General features: G+C 45.7%; 1 protein-coding gene across 7 annotated transcripts in view; it reads right to left on the bottom strand.

Moving 5' to 3' along the window:
• The window catches only part of LOC119458726 (NAD-dependent protein deacetylase sirtuin-2), a 419,041-nt gene that overhangs the window by 276,806 nt on the left and 117,512 nt on the right, over nucleotides 1-24,723 (bottom strand). For all 7 annotated transcript variants that reach the window (XM_049671396.1, XM_049671397.1, XM_049671400.1 and 4 more), the window contains one exon: nucleotides 2,370-2,493. In XM_049671396.1, coding sequence (XP_049527353.1) covers nucleotides 2,370-2,493 — 124 coding nt within the window. The remainder of the gene's footprint in view (nucleotides 1-2,369; nucleotides 2,494-24,723) is intronic.

Below are 24,723 nucleotides of genomic sequence, written 5' to 3'. Positions count from 1 at the left end.
ACACTAGCACAACCCCATCTCTTGTCACAGTACAAGCACCAAATTGCGTTACACAACAGAGCAGAACCACGCCACCGCGGTGTCTCACATACATTGCAGCCAACTACGACGCATTGTGACTAACAAGCATCAATTCGACAGGTCCCGTCCAGAGCGACTGCCTGCAATTCTGCGTTCGAAAGATGAGTGAGCTTTGCACTCAGCACTGAACAGACAAACACGCTATTACAGCACAGGCACCATATAGCTGAAGGCCTAATCCCGCAGTTCATTGTCAAGAAAGGGCCGACAAATCGTTGCAAGTGAGCCATAAAAAGTGGAACAACAATGGCGAGAAGCCAACGCCATACACGCATTAGAGTGTACAAGACAATGGTCGAGCGGGCCGAACGACCTGAACTTCACGCTCTCCATGCTTTCTAAACTGTGCATGCGCAAAAAAAAATGCACATAGGGATTTCTGTTCCTCTAAGATTTGCCTGTGTCTAGGCAGTACTGAAGAGTTGTTGCTCCTTGAATATCATTCTGTATTCTGTATTATAGCAGTTTGAATATCATTCTGAATATCTGTATTATAGCAGTTTTCAGAAGCACTCCATATTCTTTTTCTTCCACACGAAGGTTATGAATGAATTTCACATGAGTCTGCACTTCATGCAACCTTTGAACCCCTTCGAAATCTTCACAGGAACGAACTTTACGTAGGTTTGGAAGACGGTGCATGTGGTCGCTAACAATCAGCGACTTGTGGCCATATCTTTCTTTGAGATGTTCTATAGCTGCGCTATAACTATCGTTAGTTGTCGACAGGCCGTTGATGACACCTTCCACTTTACCTGTCAGGTAGCTCTAGAGATATTTCAATTTGTCTACGTCTGTGAGATATCGGTTCTGCTGAATGGTAGACTCAAATTGATCCCGAAATTCTGGCCATTTATTGCGGTCACCGTGAAACTTCGGCACATTGAGCTTAGGCAGCTTAATGTGTGCATGTGCTTGACGAGAGTAACCGTGAGATGCATGCGTAGTCCCTGTTTGCAGCACTGATAAAATGCGTTCAGCGCAGGACATTGCGAGGATGATAGATTCTTGATACTGTCTGTCTGACACTTTGAAGCTCATCCTCAAAGTTATCATCGGTAACCTGCTCTTCTACTTGGCTATCAAGGTCCATAAGCACAGTTTCCTTATCTTCAATAGGTTAAGATGGTCGGTCAGCTCACCAAACAGTGTTGGTTCCGTCTGCATAAGAGTTGTCATGTCATTGATGATCCTGGTAACCGCCGCTCGAATTGTAGCACGTTTCCATCGTAGCCTTTTCATGTCGTCACATCGGGAATCGGAGGATTCAAGATGATCTTCATCATACAAGTTTATACAGAGGATAAAACTACTATTCTTACTTTGTATAGCTCATCGCAATCGATACTTCAGCTGTCGGGCGAAACTACTTTTTGTCGCACGTAAGAATTAAAATAATATTGTGTGCAGTTCAACACTACTCCCATTTCTCAATTTTTCCTGTTTCCTGGCTCTTGCGTTTCCCGGCTCTTATGGTTTTTTTTTACGGTCTCGTGAAAAACGTAACTGCGGGGTTCTACTGTAATGTGTTTTCTCTTCCCCAGCTTGAACTAATGCAGACGAGAATGTGGGACTTTCTTCAGAAGCACTCTTATTTCCCGAGTGCACTTTCCCCTCAGCTTTCCCTTCATTGCCACAGAAAATTGTATACGTGCAAGTCTGGCCTGCTCAGCCACCTTGTTACACGCTGCTGGGATGCAACTTGACGGCAGCAAGATTACCAAGGTGCAAAGGAGCTTCCTTGCATGTTCATAGTTTTGCCACTTTGACAAAACTTTTGTTAGCGTTGCCTAAAGGCCTCATGATTAACGTAACAAATTTTCAATGTGCTCCTAGCAAGCTACTGCCTTTTCTGTACTAATCCATCTCTTAAATTTGTCCACTGGTATTACCACAGACTGGCTCGTGCACTGCAATGAAATGAGACCAGCGGCCGTGGCACTGTCCCTGCCCAAAGTCAGCACAGTCAAGCTTGCATCGTAGCATGTGTCATTCGTCTGCTGTCACCATCATCGTGAGCGTATTATTACGTCCAATTGGGCACGACCCGTCCCAGCCATTTCAAAGTATCCCACACTAGCTGATTCCAGTGTGCCAATATTCCACCGCCTGTACCTGTGCAAACAACATTTTTAAAACAGCTCTATTTTCAGTTCCATTTATTGTCTATTTTCGGATTGCCGATTGAGCAGCAATCTTTTTACCGTTGCACAATGGCAAGCCTTTAGGAAGGTATTCCAACACAAGGCAGTGTGCGCACAGTCTCATCTACTAAAGCCAACACTCACCCCGCAGCCAGTCGAGGGAGTACTCGTGGTTGCATGACAGGCAGTGGGAGCTGTGGAAAGTGCCGTGTGCCTCCACAATGGCCTCCGCTGGGATGCCTGCCAAACGTTCCAGGCAGTCGATGTTCTGCACACCACATCTCACCCTTATTACTACACACATCAAGAAAGAAACTTGCTGTTAATTGCTCTCAAGACAAGTCTTCATTAGTCCAACAGGACTATCTTTATTCACATTTTACGTGGTTAGTTCATTATTTTTACTATAGTTCAATCAGTAAGGTCCACAACGAACCTGTGTCCTTGCTTTTGCAACGCCGATAAAAATGTTTTTCTTTTTATTATTTAACATTTTTATTAACATTTTTTTTCCCTCTATACATTCACCTTTGACCCCTTGTCCAATTCATTTTATTTCAAATAAGAAGCCTGTGCTGAGGCAGGGCATAAACATTTATAATCTTTCAGGTAATTTATATAGGCCCAACACCAATTTTCCTTTTCTCTTACTGGTATCCCACTTGGAATGGCCCAGCAGGTGAGGAGAACGGGCGAGAGAGAATGTTATTTGATCATGATGAAATAAACTTTTTTTATTGCATTTATGGGTGAGCATTATACCCGCAATAAAATTAGAAAAAAGTGACAGGACAGATAACACACCCCCTGGGCGGGAGCCCCAGACCCACCAACAATCATTCCTTCTCAGAACGTGGATCGATTAGAATGACCTAGCTGCGTCATTAGTAAACATCAGTGAGCCCATTCTCTTTAGTAAGAATGCAAAGACTGACATGAAATAACATAGTATCCAGCGAAATGTATACTATAAAAAAAGTCGTCGCAGTTTCGCCCAAAAGGCAAAGCATCTATTGCAATAGTAAATTAGTGGACAGCAATACAAAGTAAGGATAGTAGTTTTATCGGCTGAATAAACTTGTAAACATAGGCACACTAACTAAATTGACAAGCATGGTGTCACACGTGCACAAGCAAACATGCACACATCTCACTTGATGACCGCGGAAACTCTGTGAAAACGCTGGAGCGATTCAGCACAGCAGCAGCAGCAAGCGAATTGAGCTGCATGCCAGTGCTCGTATCAACGCGATCTTAGCCACGAAAGAAGAGCGACCTCTGACCCCGCCGCAGATGCCTGAACAGAAGGAGCTACTAGTACTAAACAGAGTCAGTTATTAGTGCCAACAATTTAGTATTGAAGTCTTAAAATGTCCAAAACCTGACCTGTTTTGTGTACAGCCTGCAGCCACACTTTGAAGGTTTATTTGTCATTGGGTGCAACAAAATTAAAGGCGCTTTTTTCCGTGCTTTTCTGGTAACCTCTTCTGCGAACCTTACGCAAAACAGCTCAACAGTTACTTTCTTCTTTTTTGATCATCCACACAGCTTAGTGAATTCATGCATGACGCTGCACTCGACTCTAACAATAGAACACAAATATATGCTGTTTTCATTGATTTCTGAAAGGCGTTTGAGTCTCGCATAACTTACTTTTACACAAACTGTCATTTCTTGGTCTTCCGGATTCACTTTATGGTTGGCTTAAAGATTATTTGTACAAACAGCAACAAAAAGTGGTTCTGAATGGTGCAACGTCACGAACGGTTAATGTTTTATCAGGTAGGCCTCAAGAGTCGGTCCTTGGGCCACTGCTGTTCCTCATTTTTATGAATGATTTAAATGAAGGCGTCGTTCGAATATCACACTGTATGCGGATGATTACATTGTATACCATTCTGTGTCACGTGCCAAACATACGAGTGTGTTGCAGCTTGATCTCGTAAAAAATTTGTTCCTGGAGTGCTAAATGGAAGATGGATTTGAACGTAGCAAAGTGTTATCATGTTCAATTTACGAACAAAAAGAAAAAGGAGTCTACTTCCTACTTTCTAAATAATGTTTTAGTGCAATGCGTTGACGAAGTCAAATACCTGGGCGTCATTTTAACTGCAGCATTGGACTGGACATCCTACATCGACAGAACAAGAGCTAAAGCCTTTTACGCCTTTTCCAGAGGAACTTCAAGTATGCGCCTAATGCTTTAAAGGAAACTTTGTATCTTACTAATATTAGGCCAGTGTTAAAATATGCATGCGCAGCAAGGGACCCCTTAGAGCGTGTTTAGAAAAGGGCTGCAAGATTCGTCACGGGCATTTATGACTACAAAATTAGAGGTTCGCAAATCAGGGAAAATCTGGAGTGGAAGCTGCTGTCTACATGCAGAAAAATAATCAGGTTAAAACTTTTACACAACGTCAACAGCGGTAACACAGGAATGAACAAAAACATATATTTAACCCCTTAAGTGCTCTATTTTTTTGACAATTTCCGAACCAAAAGTGCCTATTTTTTTTACTGCTGATTTCGAATCTGATTGTACTAAAAAGCAGCTAGCCGATGTTGAAAAAATATTTGCACCACATACTTAGTCAAATCAACACAATAAAGTTTATTTCGGAACAATACATAGGAGACCAGCTACCTGCTGCTAATATAAATAAAAACCTTATAAAAAACAGTTGCAGACGTCACATCTTTGTTCCCTTGTGTAGGCTAAGTACCGTTGGGCTATTTCACTCGGGAAGCTTCGGGACTTGTGTGGAAAATTTCGAAACATGGAATAACGCAAAGCGGCTTGTTGCAGCTCCTGCGCCAAAAGCGAGTTTCTTTTCTCAACTTTTTCCCGTTTTCTCCTCGCTTCCGACAGCAAATGAAGCATTTTCTTGTTGGCGCTGCTTTGGTTTCACTTGGCGGGATGTAAGAAGCAAAGTGCCGTTCCTTGAGACGCACAGCGTCAAGCACATCAGACGGTCGGCCGCGCTTTGTCTTTTTTGAAGGATCAAGGTACCTAGTCAGGATCGCCTCAATTAGGGCGAGGCGGTAGTCAAGGTGGCTCATCTTCCCTCCGTCTTTTTGGTACAAGACAAAAGAGTTAAACGTCGCTTCATCGATCAAGTGTCGAAAGATCTTCTTGTAGTAGATCTTCTACCGTTTTCTAGGGACAGGGTAGTCGGACAACATCTGATCGGACTTGTCCACACCGCCCATCGTGTGATTATAATCACGCACGATGCTGGGCTTTGTGACGTCTCGCCCTTTAGAATCTCTGAAAGTCTCCATGCTTGCAGTGTGCACTGTGCTCATGACGGAGACTACTTTTTTGTCTCGCCATTGGAGAGCAATACATTTACCGCGCTGGTAGGCTTGCACCTCTCCCTTCTTCAGCTTTTTCGTCTGGAAATCTGGAGGCATGTCTTTTCTGTTTGGTCTCACGGTGCCATACACATCCGTGCAGTGCTGGATGAGGAGGTCGACGAGTTCTGGCGAAGTATAGAAGTTGTCTATCGTCAGGCAGTACCCCTTGCCTAGCAAAGGCTCGATGAGCTTCATAACAACTTTGGTACCCATTGGTGAACAAGGTTGAAGATTTGCTGGCGTGCCTAGATTTGTGCCTTTTCCTGTATAGACCAAGACATCCCACACATATCCCGAAGATGCCTCACAAAGCAAGAAAAATTTCAAGCCAAATCTTGCTCTTTTGAGCGGGATGTATTGCACCCATCACTGTCTTCCTTTGAAGAGCATTAGACTTTCGTCTATTGATATGTCTCTTTCTGGTATATATGCCGAGCGGTAGTTCTTCAACAATCGCTCCAAAAATGGCCATATCTTGCACAGCTTCGGCTGTGGATGGCTCGGTGAGATCGGTGATGCTGGCATTGTCCACAAAGTGAAACATTCGCATAATTAGCAGAAACCGGTGGCAGGACATAACCTCTCCGAAAACAGGTGTAGACAACAACTTGTTCTTGGACCAGTACCACTGCTGTCGAGGCTTGTGAGCTATTCCCTGCAGTAGCAGGAGTGCAAGGAATACCCACATCTCTTCCTTTGTAACCGGCACCCATTTTTTGAGGCGGGAGTGTTCACTCGGAGGAGAGCGTTTTAACGTTTCAACCGCTTTGCGATTGGTTTCGTCTACCACTAGTGATATGAGTTCATTGTCCAGAAACTGCTGAATATATTCCATAAGGTCATCTGACAATGACAAGTTGAAAGTCTTGCCTGGAATGGCCAAGAAGGGAAAGCGAGGAGGCTTCACAGGAGGATTGTCCACATCAAGCAGGATCCACTGGCGAGCACTCGCGATGTTCGCTTCCAAGCTGTCTTCATCATCACCGGAGGAGCTGCTCAATTCACCGTCATCGCTGTCATCACTTCCGGACACAAGATAAACATCTGTATCCGAATCATCATCACTCGAAGAAGATGACAAAAATGAAAAGCTTCTTTTTCGCGTTGACGGACCAGCTATGCATGGGTCGCCGCCACCGCACGCCATCTTTTCATACAAAAACCGCGCTCCTACCGCAGAACAAAACTGAATCATCGAGTAAATGCTGCCATCTGGCGGATTACACGCAATTTAAGCCGTAGACGAGCGCTTCTCGTCCTGAACGGTAGAGGGGTGTACCTATTCCACTAGGACGAGCTCTGCTCGTCCAAAGCAGTTTGGGGACAGTTTGGGCAGGACGAGCTCTGCTCGTCCAAAGCACATAAGGGGTTAAAACAACCTCATTATCAGTCTAAGAGACACGACAATTCCAAGAAAATAAGGCCCTACCAAAGTCGTATTAATGTATTTCAGTTTTCATTCTTTCAGTGCACAATTGCAGAATGGAATTTGCTCCCGGATGAGACAGTGTCTGCACCCTATTTTTCCTCTGCCATAGAAAACTTTACATGAATCTGTTTTACACAATACTTCCAGTGTACTATTTTATGCATTGTGTAACACATTGTAAATGGGATGTTTTTGGTATTGGATGTGTTGTCTTTGTCTCTAATCACGATGATTGTATTTTTAGTACCATAACTGATTTGATTCGCGAAGTTCAATCTTTTACCTTTGCTTGTAATTAGCCCCCCTGCAATAATGTCCAACTTGGGCACTGTAGGTATTTGTTATAAGTAAAAATACCATCACAATCATCTTACAAACAGTTTTTACAAATGTTATCAATGCTGTCAGCAGCTTCCTTGCCATGGCGTGGCAAAATGTTGCCCCACCACTAATTACTGCTGCTGCAAAGGGCATTCAAAACAAGCTAGTCGGAGAATGACCCTGACAATTAAGACAATCTCGACAACTGACATGTACATACTGATACATACTGGTACATACATGTACATACATGATACATATGGTACTATACATATGATACGTATATGATACACAATGATATGATATGGCACATATGATATGATACATGTGATATGATATGATGGACATGATACATATGATACATATGCTACATATGCTACATATGTACATACATACATGATACACATGTACATACATGATACATACTGGTACATACTGGCATGTACATACTGATCACGATACATAAAACTCTAATGCACGTGGGTCTCAGTACATTCCTCGAGTTGTTTCTTTGCAACAAAATGATCACAGAAAAGATATAGCTTTTCTGCAAGTCATGGTATATCACTGAAAGAACATGTGTTGACAGCAGAATTGCTGTGTGTTGGGCGTGTTGGTGACAAGGCCAAAGGGATGACAGCACACCAAAAGTGGACTTGGTGGCACCGACCGGACGACCATGCTCACTCCTGCTCTTTTCGTTATGCAGATAGCGCTGTGGCCAAGCACCACCGGGAGGCCACACATATGCATGCAAACGGAACAATGCCAGTGGCTTTGGGTGACCAAACATCAGATAACAAATCTGCGCAAACACCGATCACGATCGACGACCCTCAAAAACGCAGTGACCACGTCACGGATACGGTCACGTCAATGCTAGCAAGCACTCGACAATATATAAACACGGCCCATGACACCGATCACATCAGTGGACTTGGTGGCACCAACCAGACAACCATGCTCATTCCTGCTCTTTTCGTTGTGCAGGTCAGTAACAACTTTTTTTTTATTATATGGTTTTTAGGAGATGTTGGCACCTTTAATTGGCGCCGGCTACTCCTTTTCACATAGAGGTATGAAAAAAAAAGGAAAAAAAAGAAAGAAAGAACGAACCTACACGCATTAAAATTAAATGTCAACTCCAAATCACAATAACACAAAGTCCAGTTACATAATTGCACTAATACCACACTAATACTGAAAGTCAACTCAGAAACACAGCAACACAAAGTTCAGTCATGAAGGCGCATAAAGTTAAACACAAAATCCAGTCACATAAGTACACTAATGTCACACTAAAACTGAAAGTCCACTCAGAAAAAGGGCACACAAAGTTCAGTCACATAGCTGCACTAAAGTAAACACAAAGTCCGGTCACGTAATTATACTAAAATCACGGCACATAAGATAGCATGGATTCGATTTAAAGGAAACTACATGAACCCAGGTGTCGAATTGACCATAGAGTGAGTTCATCACAGATAAACACTCTTTTCAATAGTTTCCGAGAATATTGCTCGCTTCTAGAAATCTTTGGAGGGCCATTAACGCTCTTCTTTGCAACGAATATGTTGGCCAAGGACCTAATATCTTCCTGAGGCTGAAGGCCCTGCGGTCTAATGTCTCTAAATAACGTGCTAAACGTTGTCTGTGTGTATCGTGTCGCGGACATTCTAACAGAAGATGCTGTACATCCTCATCCGCGTGGCCACAAGTACATTCCGGACTATCAGCTCTCGAAATTTTTTGGAGAAAATGTTTTGTGTACGCGGTACCGAGCCGCAGACGGTGACAACTACTCTGTACCCTCTTTACGAGACAATCATGTAATGCTGAAAATGCTGCCAAGTCCACACTTTCTTGCTGTCTTGATTGTTGAATGCCATGATGTACTTAAGCTATTACTACTAACAACGGGGGATGTCGAGCTTAACCCCGGTCCGAACCAGATTCGAAATCCGATACTCGTCCTAATAACAATCTTCTGAGGCAAATTCTGAAAAAACAAACTAAAATAAACAAAATGTTAAAGGAACTAGTTAACGTTAAAGGAATTTGAAAAAGGTTGAGTGAACAGTTGATAACATGGAAACTACAGTTGCCACAATTGAAAATGACATGCAACGACTGAAGTATTGCGAAGAGAAGTTGCCCGAATGTGAAAATACATATGCCATCACAAAAGATCAAATCCAAAACCTTGCACTGAATTAGGATGATTTATAAAACAGAAGTCGACGGAACAACTTTATCATTTATGGTGTAACGGAAAACCTAACGAAGATATTGTCTAACTCGAAAAGATAGTGAGAGAAAACATTTTAAAAGAAACACTAGCCATTGAAGTGAAAACCCTTGAAAAGATTCCTAGGATAGGTACCCGCACAACTAACCGAGACTGCCCGATCATCCTCAGATTGTTTGATTACGCAAAAAAAAGACCTTATCTACAAACTCAAAGGCACACCAATAACTGTTTCCGAACATTTTTCTAATTATCTCTAAAAAAGTAAGCGAAATGCACACACACTTGAACAAAAGTTAAGCTAACGTTCAAGAAACTGAGAATCGATGAGAAACCTTATACTTGGGACCCAGTGAATAATGTTAGGACTGAATTACCACAGAAAGCAAGTCTTTTGAAACATTCTCTATCCACTTCGATTTTGCTGAAATCCTCTAAAAATCAGAAAGATTCAAAATTACACCCTGTACCAAAACACTACGAATCCGTTCCCTCAAAGCCCAAAGTGTGGTAAATATATAAGATAATTAAAGAACCTAATCCTGTCTTATCAACCTCACATTTTAATAATAACCGAAACGTAGCTAAGCTCTGGAGTACGTGATTCTGAAGTTATTCCTTGTTCAAACAGACTATTCCGTAAAGACAAGAGGCAGCGGTGTGACGATAGCAATTAAAAATATTATTACACGAACGAAGGATTAAGCACTGGAGACTATTTACAATGTATATTTACAAAAGACAACTGCAACGATGGCCAGTTTCGAGAGCAAGGAGCAGTTCGTCTTCTTCGTCGTGGCGCCCGCACGCATCGTCCATCAGAAACACGCAATATGCATGTAGTATCATTATCCCCAATAGCACTGTCCCAGTGCGTCTAAATATCGGTGGTAACAGGAGAATAATACACATTTAGGCGTGTGACATGCACAACATGAGTAGAATTTGGGGCAGATGAGGCACTGGTACTGACTGCGGCAATTTCATAAGTAACTGGAGTCATGGCACGCAGCAGGAGTACCAGAGATCCAGGCGAAAGGTGAACGTCTGTGTGTTGTGGATCGTACAAACGCCGTTGGTTCTGTGGGATGCCGTGTCGATGGAAGGACGCATTCCAACATGAAACATAACGACTGTTTATTAGCGGAGTAGCAGCGACGGGGCGAGCATACCGCCGCTGCGCTCGAACGGTTAGCGAAGGAAGAATCTTTCGAGCTTGGCAGCTTGGGTTTATATCCACCGTCGATGACATAAGCCTCCGGTGACGCTGCGGTGGCGCTGTCCCTTATCGGAGGCGTGGTGCAGCATGCAGCCGTGTCATGCCGGGCTAGCAAGTGGTGAGGCGGAGACTGCGCCGGTTTATGCGCAGTGTGTCGCCACAGTCCTTTTGGGAGGTCAGGAGTCGAGCGCGGACAATTTCTCGTGCTTGGGTTGCCCTGGTGATGTCATCAAGTGCATATTCGCTGATCTCTGCTGGTAGATTGAAGGGATGTCTCCAGTGGCAATGAGGGTTCTTGAGAGAACAACAGAAAGAACGAGGAATAACCAGCAGTGTCGTGAAACGAAGAATTGTATGCAAATGTGACATAGGGTAGGGAAGGGTCCCAATCAGTATGATCGGACGAGACATACTTTGCAAGCATGTCTGTCAGCGTTCGATTGAGATGCTCCATGAGACCATTAGTCTGTGGATGGTAAGACGTCGTCAGCTTGTGCCTGGTTCAGCAGGACTGCAGGATGGCAGCGATGACTTCAGAAAGGAATGTCTGACCACGGTCAATGAGCAGTTGGTGTGGAGCTCCATGCTGCAGAATCACATCCTGTAAAATAAAATCGGCGACATCTCTGGCGCAGTTTGTTGGAACCGCCGTAGTGATGGCGTAGTGCGTGGCATAATCTGTCACCACAGCGACCCACTTGTTGCCAGATGCTGATAGAGGGAAAGGGCCAAGTAAGTCCTAGCCAACGCGAAAGAACGGCTCCGAAGGAATGTCAAGCGGTTGAAGGGCACCTGGCAGGGAGCGCCGATGGTGTTTTTCGGCGCTAGAATTTCTCACACGCCGCAACATATTTCCGGACGGAGCAGGCAAGGCCTGGGCAAAAGAAGCGTCGGCGAATCCGGTTGTAGGTGCGGGAGACGCTGAGGTGACCAGCCGTTGGTAAGTCGTGAAGTTCTTTCAGAACAGCTGACCGGATGTGCCCAGGAATGACGAGGAGTAGGGCAGGACCGTCGGGACGTACATTGTGGCGGTATAATACGCCATCCCGGAGAACAAAGAAGTGAAGGAACGAATCAGAAGGCGAAGATTCCAAGCGATCAATGATGGAGCGCAAGGTGGCATCACAGCGTTGCTCGTCGGCGACGTGTAGCAGCTGAGAAATACAGAAAACGCAAGTGTCGGCATCGGTGCCACGGTCATCAGGTGGTTCGTCCACTGGATGGCGTGATAAACAGTCTGCATCTTGATGTAATCAGCCCCGACTTGTAGACATAGGAATATTCTTGCAGCTGCAGAGCCCAGCGACTAAGCCGGCCAGTAGGATCCTTGAGTGAGGAAAGCCAGTAGAGCGCGTGGTGGGTTATGATTACAGAGAAGTAAGTGCCATACAAGTACGACCGGAATTTGGAAACTGCCCAGACGAGAGCCAGGCATTCATAATCTGTAATCGAATAGTTGAGCTCCACTGCTGTGAGAAGGCGGCTAGCGTAGGCGATAACACAATCTGTTGGCGTTGGGCTAAGACGGCTCTGATAGCATGACCACTGGCATCGGTACGGACCTCTGTAGGAGAGCGCGGGTCAAAGAGGGTCAGAATAGGTGGTGTGGTGAGAATGTTGGTCAGGTGGGCAAACACGGCAGTTTGAGCGGGACCCCACGTAAACGCCACGTACTTCTTCAGAAGATCAGGAAACGGTCGAGCAACCGCTGCAAAGTCTTTAATGAACCATCGGAAGTAGGAGCAGAGTCCTACAAAACTTCGGACGTCTTTGACAGACTGAGGTACAGGAAAAGACGTGACAGCATGAATTTTTTTCCGGGTCTGGTTGAATACCGGAAGCGTCGACAAGGTGGCCCAGCACTGTAATCTGCTGACAACTGAAGTGACACTTCGAGGAATTTAGTTGGAGCCTAGCTTCGCAGAAGACTTGAACAGCTGTTAAGCGCTCAAGGTGTGTCTCAAATGTAGGCGAAAATACGAGAATGTTGTCTAGGCAGCAGAGGCATGCTGACCATTTGTACCCTTGAAGCAAAGAGTCCATCATACGCTCGAATGTGGCTGGGGCATTGCATAGACCGAATGGCATAATTTTGAATTGATATAGACCATCAGGGGGGACAAACGCGGTCTTCTCTCGGTCCTTTTCATCCACAGAAATTTGCCAATGACCAGACCGAAGGTTTATTGATGAAAAGTAGTTGGCACCAAGGAGACAATCGACAGCGTCGTCAATGCGAGGGAAGGGGTAGACATCTTTTTCGTAATTTGGTTTAGATGACGATAATCTAAGCAGAAATGCCACGTGCCATCTTTCTCTTTAACAAGCACAACGGGCGATGCCCAAGGGCTCGACGAGGGTTCTACAAAGCCTTTGGCAAGCATCTTGTGCACTTCATCTTGAATAACCTTACGCTCTGAAACAAACTTTATATGGCCGGAAATGAATAGGACTGGCATCACCAGTATTTATTTGATGCTTAACAATTGAAGTCTGGCCCAATTGTCGATTGTTGAGGTCGAAGATGTCTTGGTAGGAAACCAATAGGCGAAACAGAGCTGCTGCTTGTTCAGGCAATAGGTCCCCAGCAATCATGGGACTAAAGGTTGCGTCAAGGCAAATACCATCCTGTGGACATGGTGAAGAATCGGAGCAGCCGTCTACTGAAAACGCCGTGACGTGGTCATCTCCTATAGCACGCAGCATTGCAACCGATATGCCTTGGGGTAGAACTTGCTTTGTCAGGCCAAAATTGACGACGGGGAGGCATGTCCGGTTATCAGAGACGGTTACAATGGAGTGGGGCACAGTGATATCGCGCATCACAAGGACATCAGGATCAGGTGTAGCGACATAATCACCATCGGGCACAGGGAGAGATGATAGCAAATCGACGAAAGTCAAGGCTTTAGGCGGCAAGTGGATGAAGGCGGTCGTACTAAAGTTGCTCGGCAGTTCAGCACGAATATGCGTGAGTAGAGGAAATTCGAGGCAAAGAGTACAGGCAAAACAGTCGATCAAAGCTGAATGCCCTTCAAGAAAGTCAAATCCGAGGATTAGGTCATAGGGACAATTGGTCAGCACTGTAAAAAGAACTGGAAAGTGGCAGTCGACGATAGTTAAACGAGTAGTAGACATTCCAGAGATGGCAACAGTGCTGCCATCGGCGACGCGTCCGGCTTGTGTAGTAGCAGGCGTGAGAACCTTCTTTAGTCGACGACGGAGGTTAGAACTCAATATGGGCACCTGGGCTCTAGTATCTAGTAACGCCGTCAAAGGGACACGGTCGACGTGAACATCAAGTAAGTTCTGGTTCGTTGGGATCGTCAATTGAGGATTTCGACACAACAAAGGTAATGCAGCACTACCCCCAGAAGCGGCATGCTCTAGTTTTCGGTCCGGGAGGGTCCTTAATTGGTCGGCAACAAATAGCAGAATGGCTGCCCACGGGGACGAACTAACGGCGCTGAGGTGACAGCAAGCGAGCGGGACGACTGTTATCGACGGATGTGTCTATCAGAGGTAGGAGGCATACGGCGAGGCGAATAGCAGCGAGGGTCGGCATATGGCCGAGGAGACGGGGAAAAGTAGCTCGAATATGGGGACGTCCAGGAGGTGCGGCAGTGGCGAACTACGTGGCTGATTCGGAGGGAACGGAAGCAGATTGGCTTGTCGTTCAAAGTTCTCCACTCTGTAGGGTTGCGGTATCTGGGAGGGGAATAGATTGCTGCGAGGTGCAGCTGTCGGCACTGGGCTGGCGTCAGGTCGGGAGACAGAGCAGGCAGCAGGAAAACCAAGGTTGGTAAATTTTTGCCGCACAACTGCCTGAATGAGGGAGATCGCTGGGGCTGGTTGGTCAACAGTGAGGTCAAGTGGGCATGGATGGAACGGGGCAGGACTTGCAGCCTCGAGCTCGCGGGCAAACAATACGTGTTACGTTCTCATTGAAGGGGGGGTGAAGCGGTAAGGTCGACGCAGGACGACGTCGCAGCCTTGTTAGGGAGCCAGGAGAACTGTGGAATGACGCGGCGGCTTTTGGCGAGCTCAAAGCGGCGACATTCCTTGACAATGACGTCGATGATGGAAACATTCTTCAAGATCAACAAGTTGAACGCATCGTTCGCGATCCCTTTGAGAATGTGGCCTACTTTGCCAACCTCGGGCACGTTCTCGTCGGCTTTCCGGCAAATGGCGAGCACGATTCAGTGGAAGACAGTACTCGGGTAGCAAGCTCTTTTCTTGCAGCCAGTTGCCAACCGGTCGGATTTCCAAAGAGGTCGCGGAGCTCCTCCTTGAAAGCATCCCAGCTACAGATCTCATCCCCGTGTGTCCAGAACTAGACACCAGGTGTTCTGCCCAAGTAGAATAGTACATTCGCTAGCATTAGGGTAGGGTCCCAGCGGTTGTTTTGGCGAGCACGCTCATACATACTGAGCCAGTCCTCAACATCGACATATCTTGCCCGGAGAATATGCCGAGATCACGGGGATTGGTAGCTGTGACGTACGTTGCAGTAGGAGTCGCAGGAACAGCAGCAGATGAGGTGTCGTTACCGGGAGCCATGGTGCAAAGCTGGATGGTGCAGCCACTGCGGAGCTCCGTGGCGAGGACAGGGAACGGCACTCTCCACCGAAATGCTATGCGAACGAAGGATTAAGCACTGCAGACTACAATGTATATTTATAAAAGACAACCTCAGCGGAAAAAACACAGCGCAAAAAAGACACGGACACGAGAGACCGACACGTGTCGCTCTCTCGTGTCCGTGTCTTTTTTGCGCTGTGTTTTTTCCAATGAATCACCAATCACCACCAAGCTTCCATGCTAAAACAACCTCAGCGCTGGCCAGACACAGCTTGAGAGCAAGGATCAGTTCATCTTCTTCGTCAGGGCGTCCGCGTGCATCGTCGACAAGAAACACACAATATGCATGTATGAATATAAAGTCCTTAGAATTTGATGGCATTCCCAACCATGAAACTGTATGGTGCAACCAAGGAGATTTAAGAAAAACTTGCTGGAGTGGAGCTGCCGTCTCAAAAGTGAAGCCGGACCGCAGTCGTCTTACCATAGGCAAGCAATAACGTTAGGAAATAGCGGGGAATATACGAAGCACTTTCTTCCCACTCCGTGCTGTTGTAAAATTATTATTTAGCCGTGAAGATATCATTGGACGTCTTTCTTTGTCACTGGCTTCAGAAGAAAGTCTTAACGTCTTTTCAAATTTTAAGGCACATCATGATAATAATACACAGCCAAAGGTTTTAAGTGAAAATTTCGAGCTTTTAATTTCAAATTAGCGTAGCATTTACAATAACTGACCAAAAGGAAGTGAGCTGTGAACAGATTTCAGCTGTCACGGCCCTCTTTCAGAGCAGAAGTATAGGTGAACTGTGGCTTCCCCTGCGCTGGTAAGAAACTGCGGGGGCTGCCACTCCAGCAATTTTTTTTAAACCTCCTTGGGTGCAACATAACGTATTACAACAAAACTATAACCATAGGGGGCGTATATCAGCCCCCAAATGCAGCGCCTGACTTCACCGATCAAATTCACGATTATCTCTCGAGACATACTAATTTTAAATCAAAATTTATTATTGCCAGGAATTTTAACCTTCCCTGAATGGACTGGAACGACCGCTCACAAGATGGCCGTGACGTCACGAGTTCAGAATCACTGCTAGATGTGGCGCTCACGTTTTCACTGCATCAATTGGTAACTGATAACACCCATATCACTTCAACATCATCGTCTTTAGTTGACCTAGTTCTTATAAGTAGTACATTAGAAGGATTTTCCATGCCCATACAGAATGGCATTTCAGACAACAAAGCGCTCATTTGAATGTGCCCCATTTCAACCAAGACAAAATACAAAAAACCACTACCTACTTACTTTAAAGATTACACACGTGCAAATGATCCTGCTGCGCTAGGTTTCCTAGAATTCCAGTTTCGTATATTCAATAAACTAACAAATGTACAAGAACTCTGCACGTGTTTTACAAACATTGTTACCTTAAATATTGTGAAGAAACATTCATCCGAATAAAAAAAAACAATGTGGGCAGCTTACACTAGTGGTGCAAGGCTGGACTAAACAGCAGAGCTGGTGATCGACCCAGCTTCTTCCATGTTTTACTAGGCTTGGCTAAGTTTTGCTAGGAAATGCCAAGTGCTGCTAGGCACAGTATTCCAAATCAGCTCACCGCCGACGTGCTGATTCTGGCTAAGCCACGCGACGCGCTTCAAGATGAGCGGCTTCTTAGTCGGGTGTCCGGATCTTTGGTCGTCCCCTGTCAAAGGTACATGTACTCGCCACAGAGTCAACGATAGTTCTGTCGATGTCATGGCGGCTCTGAGCTTTATCTCCCCAGTGACGTCACAACCAAGCTGCGCCTCCACTAGAGTGTACTAGAATATGGTCGAGTGGGACGAGCGGCTGGGGCGGCGCATGCTTTGCAGTGAGGTGCCCGACGTGGAAAAATACTGGGCCGGCGCTGCGGTCGAAGTGGATTGGGCCGCATCAAGGTCGCGCCGTTGGAAACTGCTGGCGATACTGCTCGGCAGGGTCATTCGTACTACTTCGCGCGCTGGTATTTGCGTTCAGACTGCTCAAATGCGGTTCATAATTGCATATGACATGTATTTATGCCTTAAGAAAAAATTACTTTCTTTCTCTTCTTTATTTATTTTTTATTATTTTTTCATACCGCTCGGTCGTTGCGCGTGCATTGCGGCCGCAGTGTCGGCTTTCATTCCACTATGTTATTGCACGGTTCCCTTAGGAGAAAAAAATACTTTTCAGGTTCTTCAAGCAGCATGTATCTCTCGTGTGTATTGTTGCGCATAAAGTTTTTCATCAGTAGGTCCTGCGAAACGCAGAAGGAGAAACATATGCAACCTTCCTGCTTGCCGCTTCAAGCAAATAAAACATAGCTGCCCCATCCGGCGCCTTGTACTTTGATTTACGGGAAGCACTGGTATAGATAAAAAAAATAAAAAGAGTAAACTGCAGTGCAACATTCCATTCAAGTTTCCGCCTTTCTCGCGTAAGAGAATGCGGAGTAATTGGTACGGGGTCATTTATTGCAGTCGGACCTCGAGCGCCGAAAACGGTTTTAGTTAGCCATTCTGTATGCTAATCTTTCGCCGTAAGCCGTACGTGGAATTTTTTTCCAGTCGATACTTCAAAAAAGAAAAAAAAGAAAGAAAGCCTGCGCGGTAGCCTAATAAGTGGCTATATAGTGGATACGGCATTGCGCTGCTAAACTGGAGCTCGCGGGTTCAATCCAGGTGGGAACGAAATGGAAAAAGACTCGTGTACTTCTATTTAGGTGCGCTTTGAAGAACCCCAGGTGGCAAAAACTAAACAGGGCGCCTCATAATCATATCGTGGTTTTGTCACGTAATACCGAAGAATTTGCTTATATTAAAAAAAGAAAAAAGCGGGTGGCTGCGTTCTTCGGCTTATTTCTAAGCATGTAAACAACATAAATTATTCTCGAGTCTGATTTCCGAGAAAAACATGTTACGCTTATCCTATATTTCATGTTTATAATATACAAGCTGCAGAGTAGAGCGGTCATACATTTATGCATGCATGCATAAATGTAATGCCGTTCCCAAATGTATGACCGCTCAACTCTGCAGCTTGTATATTATAAACGGCTGCGTTCAGTTATCCGGTGCACTATCATAACGACCCTAATGAAACAATTAAAGGAACGGCATGTCTCACATACACGCAGAGATATGTGCAGATCTGTTGCGTTCGTTGAAGAAGATAAGTGTACGTACCACATGGGGCACCCAGTTTTAATGGTTTGCAAATATGGTGAGACTGTCAAAGTTTTCCTTGTCTGAATCAAGTTAGCAGATTTACAGGCTGCCCCAAAACGGGGCGTTTATATTGAATGAGAGCTAGGAACTTGTTAAGCAGGACTTATTAACACCCGTCCGTTAATTAATTCTCTCAGGAACTGCGTCTCTACGCAACAGCCACGACTCTCTGGCATCAAAATCATTCGGAATAACAGTCCTCACTTGCATGCTGTCACTCACCTTTGAGATTTCAATAGTGCTGTCATGCATTGCATTCGAACGGAAATGACTATTCAGCGTCGTACAGTATATCACTGACACTTGCACGCACACACACACACAATATATATATATATATATATATATATATATATACACATAAAGATAATTTTGCCTGCTGCGAATATTATTGTTGCGAATGAGAGTTTTTTTTCCAGTATTCACTAATAAGTGTGTTTGTTGCTGCAAACACGTGTGCTTATTCCCCCCGGTCGCGAGTTCTCACTTTTTCATTTCAATTATTGCATTTAGAATATTTGTTATTTTTTCCCTTACCTATATATATTGTAAATATATATGTCTATGTACCCTTTGATTTAATTACCTAGAAATACATTGGTCATTCTTCACGCCACGCAGTTAATAAATCTGGTTTAATTCACTCTAATATTGTTTTCTTCGATCATTGGCCCTGATCAATATCCACCAACAAGAAGCGCGTGTAAAATGACACGATATCAATAATTAAATTTTCTTACGTAGCCATCATGGTGCGGAGATACCAGTTACTTTTAGAGGACAGTGGTAAAAACAGCAGTTCACCTGGCTAAAACTACATTTGGCACCGGCCGTCAAGAGTCATGGGCGCACCGAAGCAACTAAACCATTAAAAAATGTACTGCACAGAGGTTCTGAGAGAAAAACTGGGCGTCCGCCAGCGTCCGCGTAGCGAACGCGCGCTCGCTAGCAGACGACGCGCTTGACAACGACAGCAAAATTGAAGACGTCGCATTGTATAATCCATGCCTCAAATATATATGTTTGGCAAAATGGTTTAAACATAAATTTGCAGCTGAAATAAAGCGCTATTTTAAGAGCGTACTATGCGCAATCGGCCTCGGCGCCCGCAGCGAAAGTACGTTGAATATGCCGCGGAGCACGTCTCCGCCCCAATCCAGTTCGCTCGCAGCGCCCTCGCACTATTTTTCCACACGCGGAGCCTCAGCGGCAGAGCGCCGTTCGGCCCACTCGACCATTGTCTAGTACACTCTAGCCTCCACACTTGCCGGGGCGTGGCTAGTCAAAACCTGCCAAGCCGCCGCCAGAGGCACCTGCTGCAGTCACGGACACCGCACGCGTTCGGCGTGAACGAGATAAAACGGGGAAGCGCGAATGGCGTCGGCAGCAGCTCTGCACGTTGCCTCGTTGGTGCTGCTAAAATGTCTTTCTCTCGCTCTCATTTTCTCTTTCTCTCTCCAGTGCATAGCGCGCACCACGCGCATGCTCTCTTTCCCTCTCCTTAACGTCCCATGTCAAGGCAACATGTGCACCACACAGAGAGGAGGCGAAGCACACGCCGTTCCACAAGGTGTTTGCTGAGCAACCCAGGTGACTCATCGCTCAGCAATGTTTTTTTATGACAACAATTGTAACGGACACCGACCACGAAAGTTTAAAAAATATATAACACGACGTTTCGGCTTCCACACGGGAGACGAAATGTTTTTTTATGCACGGTTTTACAGATCACTGCTAAATGAAACGCATTACCTGAGAATACACATGGATAACACGTGAAATAATCCAACTAAAAATAAAAATAAAACGACGGCGGAAAAGGGGAACCAAGTGCATGTTAGATGATCTTATCGGTACACCAAAAAAAAATTCGGAAGCAAAAGCCTGTTTCTTTGACACTACGTTACTTTTGTTTATGGCGCATGACCCTCACAAATTCTGGCGATATTCGTCAGATGAACAAGAAAACATAATGCAAATTAAAACTTCAGATGAATCAAGTTATTCAGGATCCTGAACACATTGCTAATGAGGTGAATACAGTGGAATCTCGATGATACGAATCTCACGGGGTCACGAAAAATATTCGTATTAGCCGAAATTCGTATCCTTGAAACACAATTAAAACAAGCTAAATTAAAGAGTCGGAGGTGAACTCACTCAGGCACATGCACGTAAAAAGCATTTACAGTATAGATCACTTATAACATAACTGTTTATAGTGCAGAACTGGCTTCAACGCGGCCTTTTCTGACTGCCGTTTCCCCTCCCATAGAACTCCATGTATACGCATACCGCTTACAGTGCAGCCACGCGAGACGAAATGCCGGTTAAATGCGGCTTCCGGAGTAAAATATCGCCGACAAGGGCGGTAGCGAGCACGCTTCTCAACGAGGTGCACCCACCGACGGGAGAGGAGATGAATGAGGGCGATGCGGAGGAGGAGCATGAGACGTGGAGCATGAGTCCAAGGGCGATAAAATCGTCGCCGCGCGCCGTATGTGCGAGTGAAAGCGCGCCCCCGCGCGCCTTCACGCGCAGAGAGCAAACGCGACTTCCGTCACGGCCGGGCGCGCCAGTCGAGCCCTCCCCTGCTTCGCCGTGGCGCGAAAGGCCGGGGGGAGGGGGGGAGGGAGGACCGGGCGCAAGGGTAACTGGCAACGCAATCTCCCACGCGAAAGGAGCAAAGCAGGAAGGCAGCGCAGGTGGGAGGGAAGGAGGGAGGGGGAGGGGGGGGTTCTACTCTGCCAACAAATGCGTTCTTGTACTTTGCGCTTGTGCTGGCTGTCGGGGTTGTCGCGCTCACCGTATCTTGAAAGCGATCTCCACACGGCTCTGACCTTTGTATGCGCTGTGCTTACGCCGCTCAGTTTTCGTTGAAGCGATAGACCGCACGAACCTCTGCGCTGTCCTACGCCGCGTCCGCGCCTCCGCACCAAAAGAGAAAGGGAGAAAGCGCGTGACTGCGCGCTGTTCTCTTCGCGGCCGTCAGATGGGGCGGCGTTTATTCGTATCAACCGACGCGGGTCGAAAATCGATTCGTGACAATCATTCTCTAGCACGTTGCAAAGTAATGGGGCTCGGCCGGGACCACAGAAAAATCATCCGGAAATTCATATTAGCCGTGATCCTATCATCGAGATTCCACTCTAACTTCTTTCACTCAGTTTTTACAAAACATGCTACTAATGCAGTTTTAATACCTTACGCTATCAAAATACCCATGGAAGAATTAACTGTAAATGAAGAGGGCATACTTTCTCAATTGCATAAGCTCGATCTTAAGAAAAACTACTGGCCCGATCAGATTACTAACACATTCTTAAGTCAATACGCAAGCTGGACATCAAAGTCTCTACTTAAAATATTCACTCTTTCTCTTCAAACATCAGTGTTACCAGACGACTGGCACAAGGCTGCAATAACTCTAATACATAAATCGGGCTGAAATTAGGTTTAAATAACTACCGCCCAGTGTTACTAACAAGCTCAAATTGCAAAATAATGGAACACATAATACTTAAGGCCATAATAACTCATACATATATACTAACTCACCTATCTATATAAACAACAGCACGGATTCAGATCAGGTCTGTCAACTATAACCCAACTAGCCGAGTTAACTCACGACATAGCTAACGTACTTAGCAATGATGGCCAATTAGATGCTATTTTTTAGAGTTTTCTAAGGTGTTTGATGTAGTTCCGCACCAGGCTTTACTCACAAAACTATCGGATTTTGGTATTAGTAATGAAATCATATCCTGGATCAACAGTTTTCTAACCAATCGTAAATAGAGCCTGGCAATTGATAATCATATTGTTGTGTATAGGGGGCGCTGTTATGTTAATGATATCGTCTGTATATAAGCGATTGCCATCAGAATAAAAGGCAGTTACGTGGTTCCCCGTCAATGTATAGTCTTGTCTCATCATTCGGCACTTGGCGTCACCACAAACTGGCGCAGTCAGCGAAGCTAGCGAGCTAGCAACGAACTGCTTTCCGTTACCTGGCTTCCTGCCGTTCCAAGGAGCGTCACCTACGAGATGGCAGCGTACGAACTACCGCCATTACCGCCTTTCCTGAAGATCCCTGGAGATGCGACAATTCGATAGGAGCAGTCGCGCAATTTTTTCACAAATTTCCTTGAAGCGACGGGGATGGACGCGGAACCGTCACTACGGAAAAAGGCCATTCTGCTGCAATGTCTTGGGGTCGAGGGACGACGTATTTTTCAAACATTGGGCCCAGAGCTGGCACGGACGCCAGACACGACAAAAGTCGGTCCGGAGGCAAGCAAACAAGCAGGAAAAGATAAGACAGAGGCAAGTGAAGGGGATAGCTACACCGAGGCTTTGGGCCTATTGGAGCGTCAGTTCTCAAGCACCGGCAACGTACTTGTCAAGCGACGTCGATTCACGTTATGTCGGCAACTGCCGAATGAGCTGATACGAGAGTACGTCAGTGCCCTCCGACAATTAGCGAAGATGTGCGACTTCGGGGATTTCTTGGAGGCGGCTCTACGGGACAAGGTTGTTGACGGAGTACGGAGCACTGAGTTGCGACAGAAACTGCTCGTGAAGGGGTCACAACATACACTGGCAGAGGCTGCCGAAATGCTGCAGATGTACGAGCGGGCAGCAGAGGGTGCTGCGGTCTATGACCAAGGGTCGCCACAAACATCGTGCAGCGTGTATCTCAAGGGAGAGGCCCAGACAGCAACTAGACAATTACGCCTGTGCGCAGGTGTTACCGGTGCGGCTCTGCTAGCACCTAGCTAATTCACAGGAATGTAAAACCACGTATTTGGGCTAGGCTAAGCACTACCAAGTCATCCCCAGCATTTTCCGAAATTTATTGATTATTTCTCAATTATCAATTAGCTATTGATTGGCTATCGCAATGCATTGGTCACATATTTGGGCTAGGCTAAGCCCTACCAAGTCATCCCTAGCATTTTCTGGAATTTATTCATTATTGATCGATTACCTATTGATTAGCTATCCCAAGGTATTGGCCACTTATTTGGGCTAGGCTAAGCACTACCAAGTCATCCCCAGAATTTCCCAAAATTTACTGATAAATTGTCAATTATCGATTAGCTATTGATTGCCTATCGATTGGCTATTGCAAGGTACTGGCCATGTGTTTGGGCTAGGCTAAGCACTACCAAGTCATCCCCAGCATTTTCTGAAATTTATTGATTACTGATCGATTATCAATTGGCTATACACGGTATTGGTCACTTATTAAGGCTAGGCTAAGCACTACCAAGTCATCCCCAGCATTTCCCGGAATTTATTATTTGTCAATTATCGATTAGCTATTGATTGGCTATCGCAACCACGTATTTGGGCTAGGCTAAGCACTACCAAGTAATCCCCAGCATTTCCGGAATTTATTGACTATTGATCGATTATTGATTAGCCATTGATTGACTATTGATGACTGACTAAGCTTAAGTAGTCCCAACCATGCTTAGCTAGACTTAGCCAGACTCAGCTTCGCTAGTTCACAGGTGTATGTGCTATTGCGCTTTCTGCCCTACAGCCAGGATCGGCCCACATTTTCTGTTCGTATGTTATGAACTAACGCTTAGCTTAAACAGCTCCGCTGTTAAAAACATTTTGGAGGCCAGTTTAGCCTTGACTCATTCCCAGTTCTGGGACCTGCTCCTGGAACTGCAGCAGCAATACACACAAGATCGCCTCGGTTGGTCTTGGTAAACCCCTTTCCCTCTTCCCCATACCTTCCCTAACTCACCCGGCTGACCTAGGCGTGAAGCGCGAGCTACGTGTTCGTCCGAGCAGTGTCTGGACAAGCTGTCCAAATTGAATTGACATGGCACTTGTGTTTGTCCATTCTTTGTCAGGTAGCAATAAAAAGCACCTGTTTCACGACACATGTTATGTTAATGTATACTCCCGCCCCGTCGCTGTGTCATATGTAAGAGGCCGCCTGCGGTGCGAAAAAGAAGAGGAGCACGAGGAGCACGGTGTTCAGAACGGCATGAGCTCTCGAGGCGCGTGACCCGAGGCGTGATCGGGGGATGAACGGCGCTGTCCGGGGATTATCGAC

This window comes from Dermacentor silvarum, chromosome 7 (genome assembly GCF_013339745.2).
Source record: "Dermacentor silvarum isolate Dsil-2018 chromosome 7, BIME_Dsil_1.4, whole genome shotgun sequence".
Taxonomy (NCBI): Eukaryota; Metazoa; Arthropoda; class Arachnida; order Ixodida; family Ixodidae; genus Dermacentor; species Dermacentor silvarum.
This window is presented reverse-complemented; position numbering and strand designations above follow the sequence as displayed.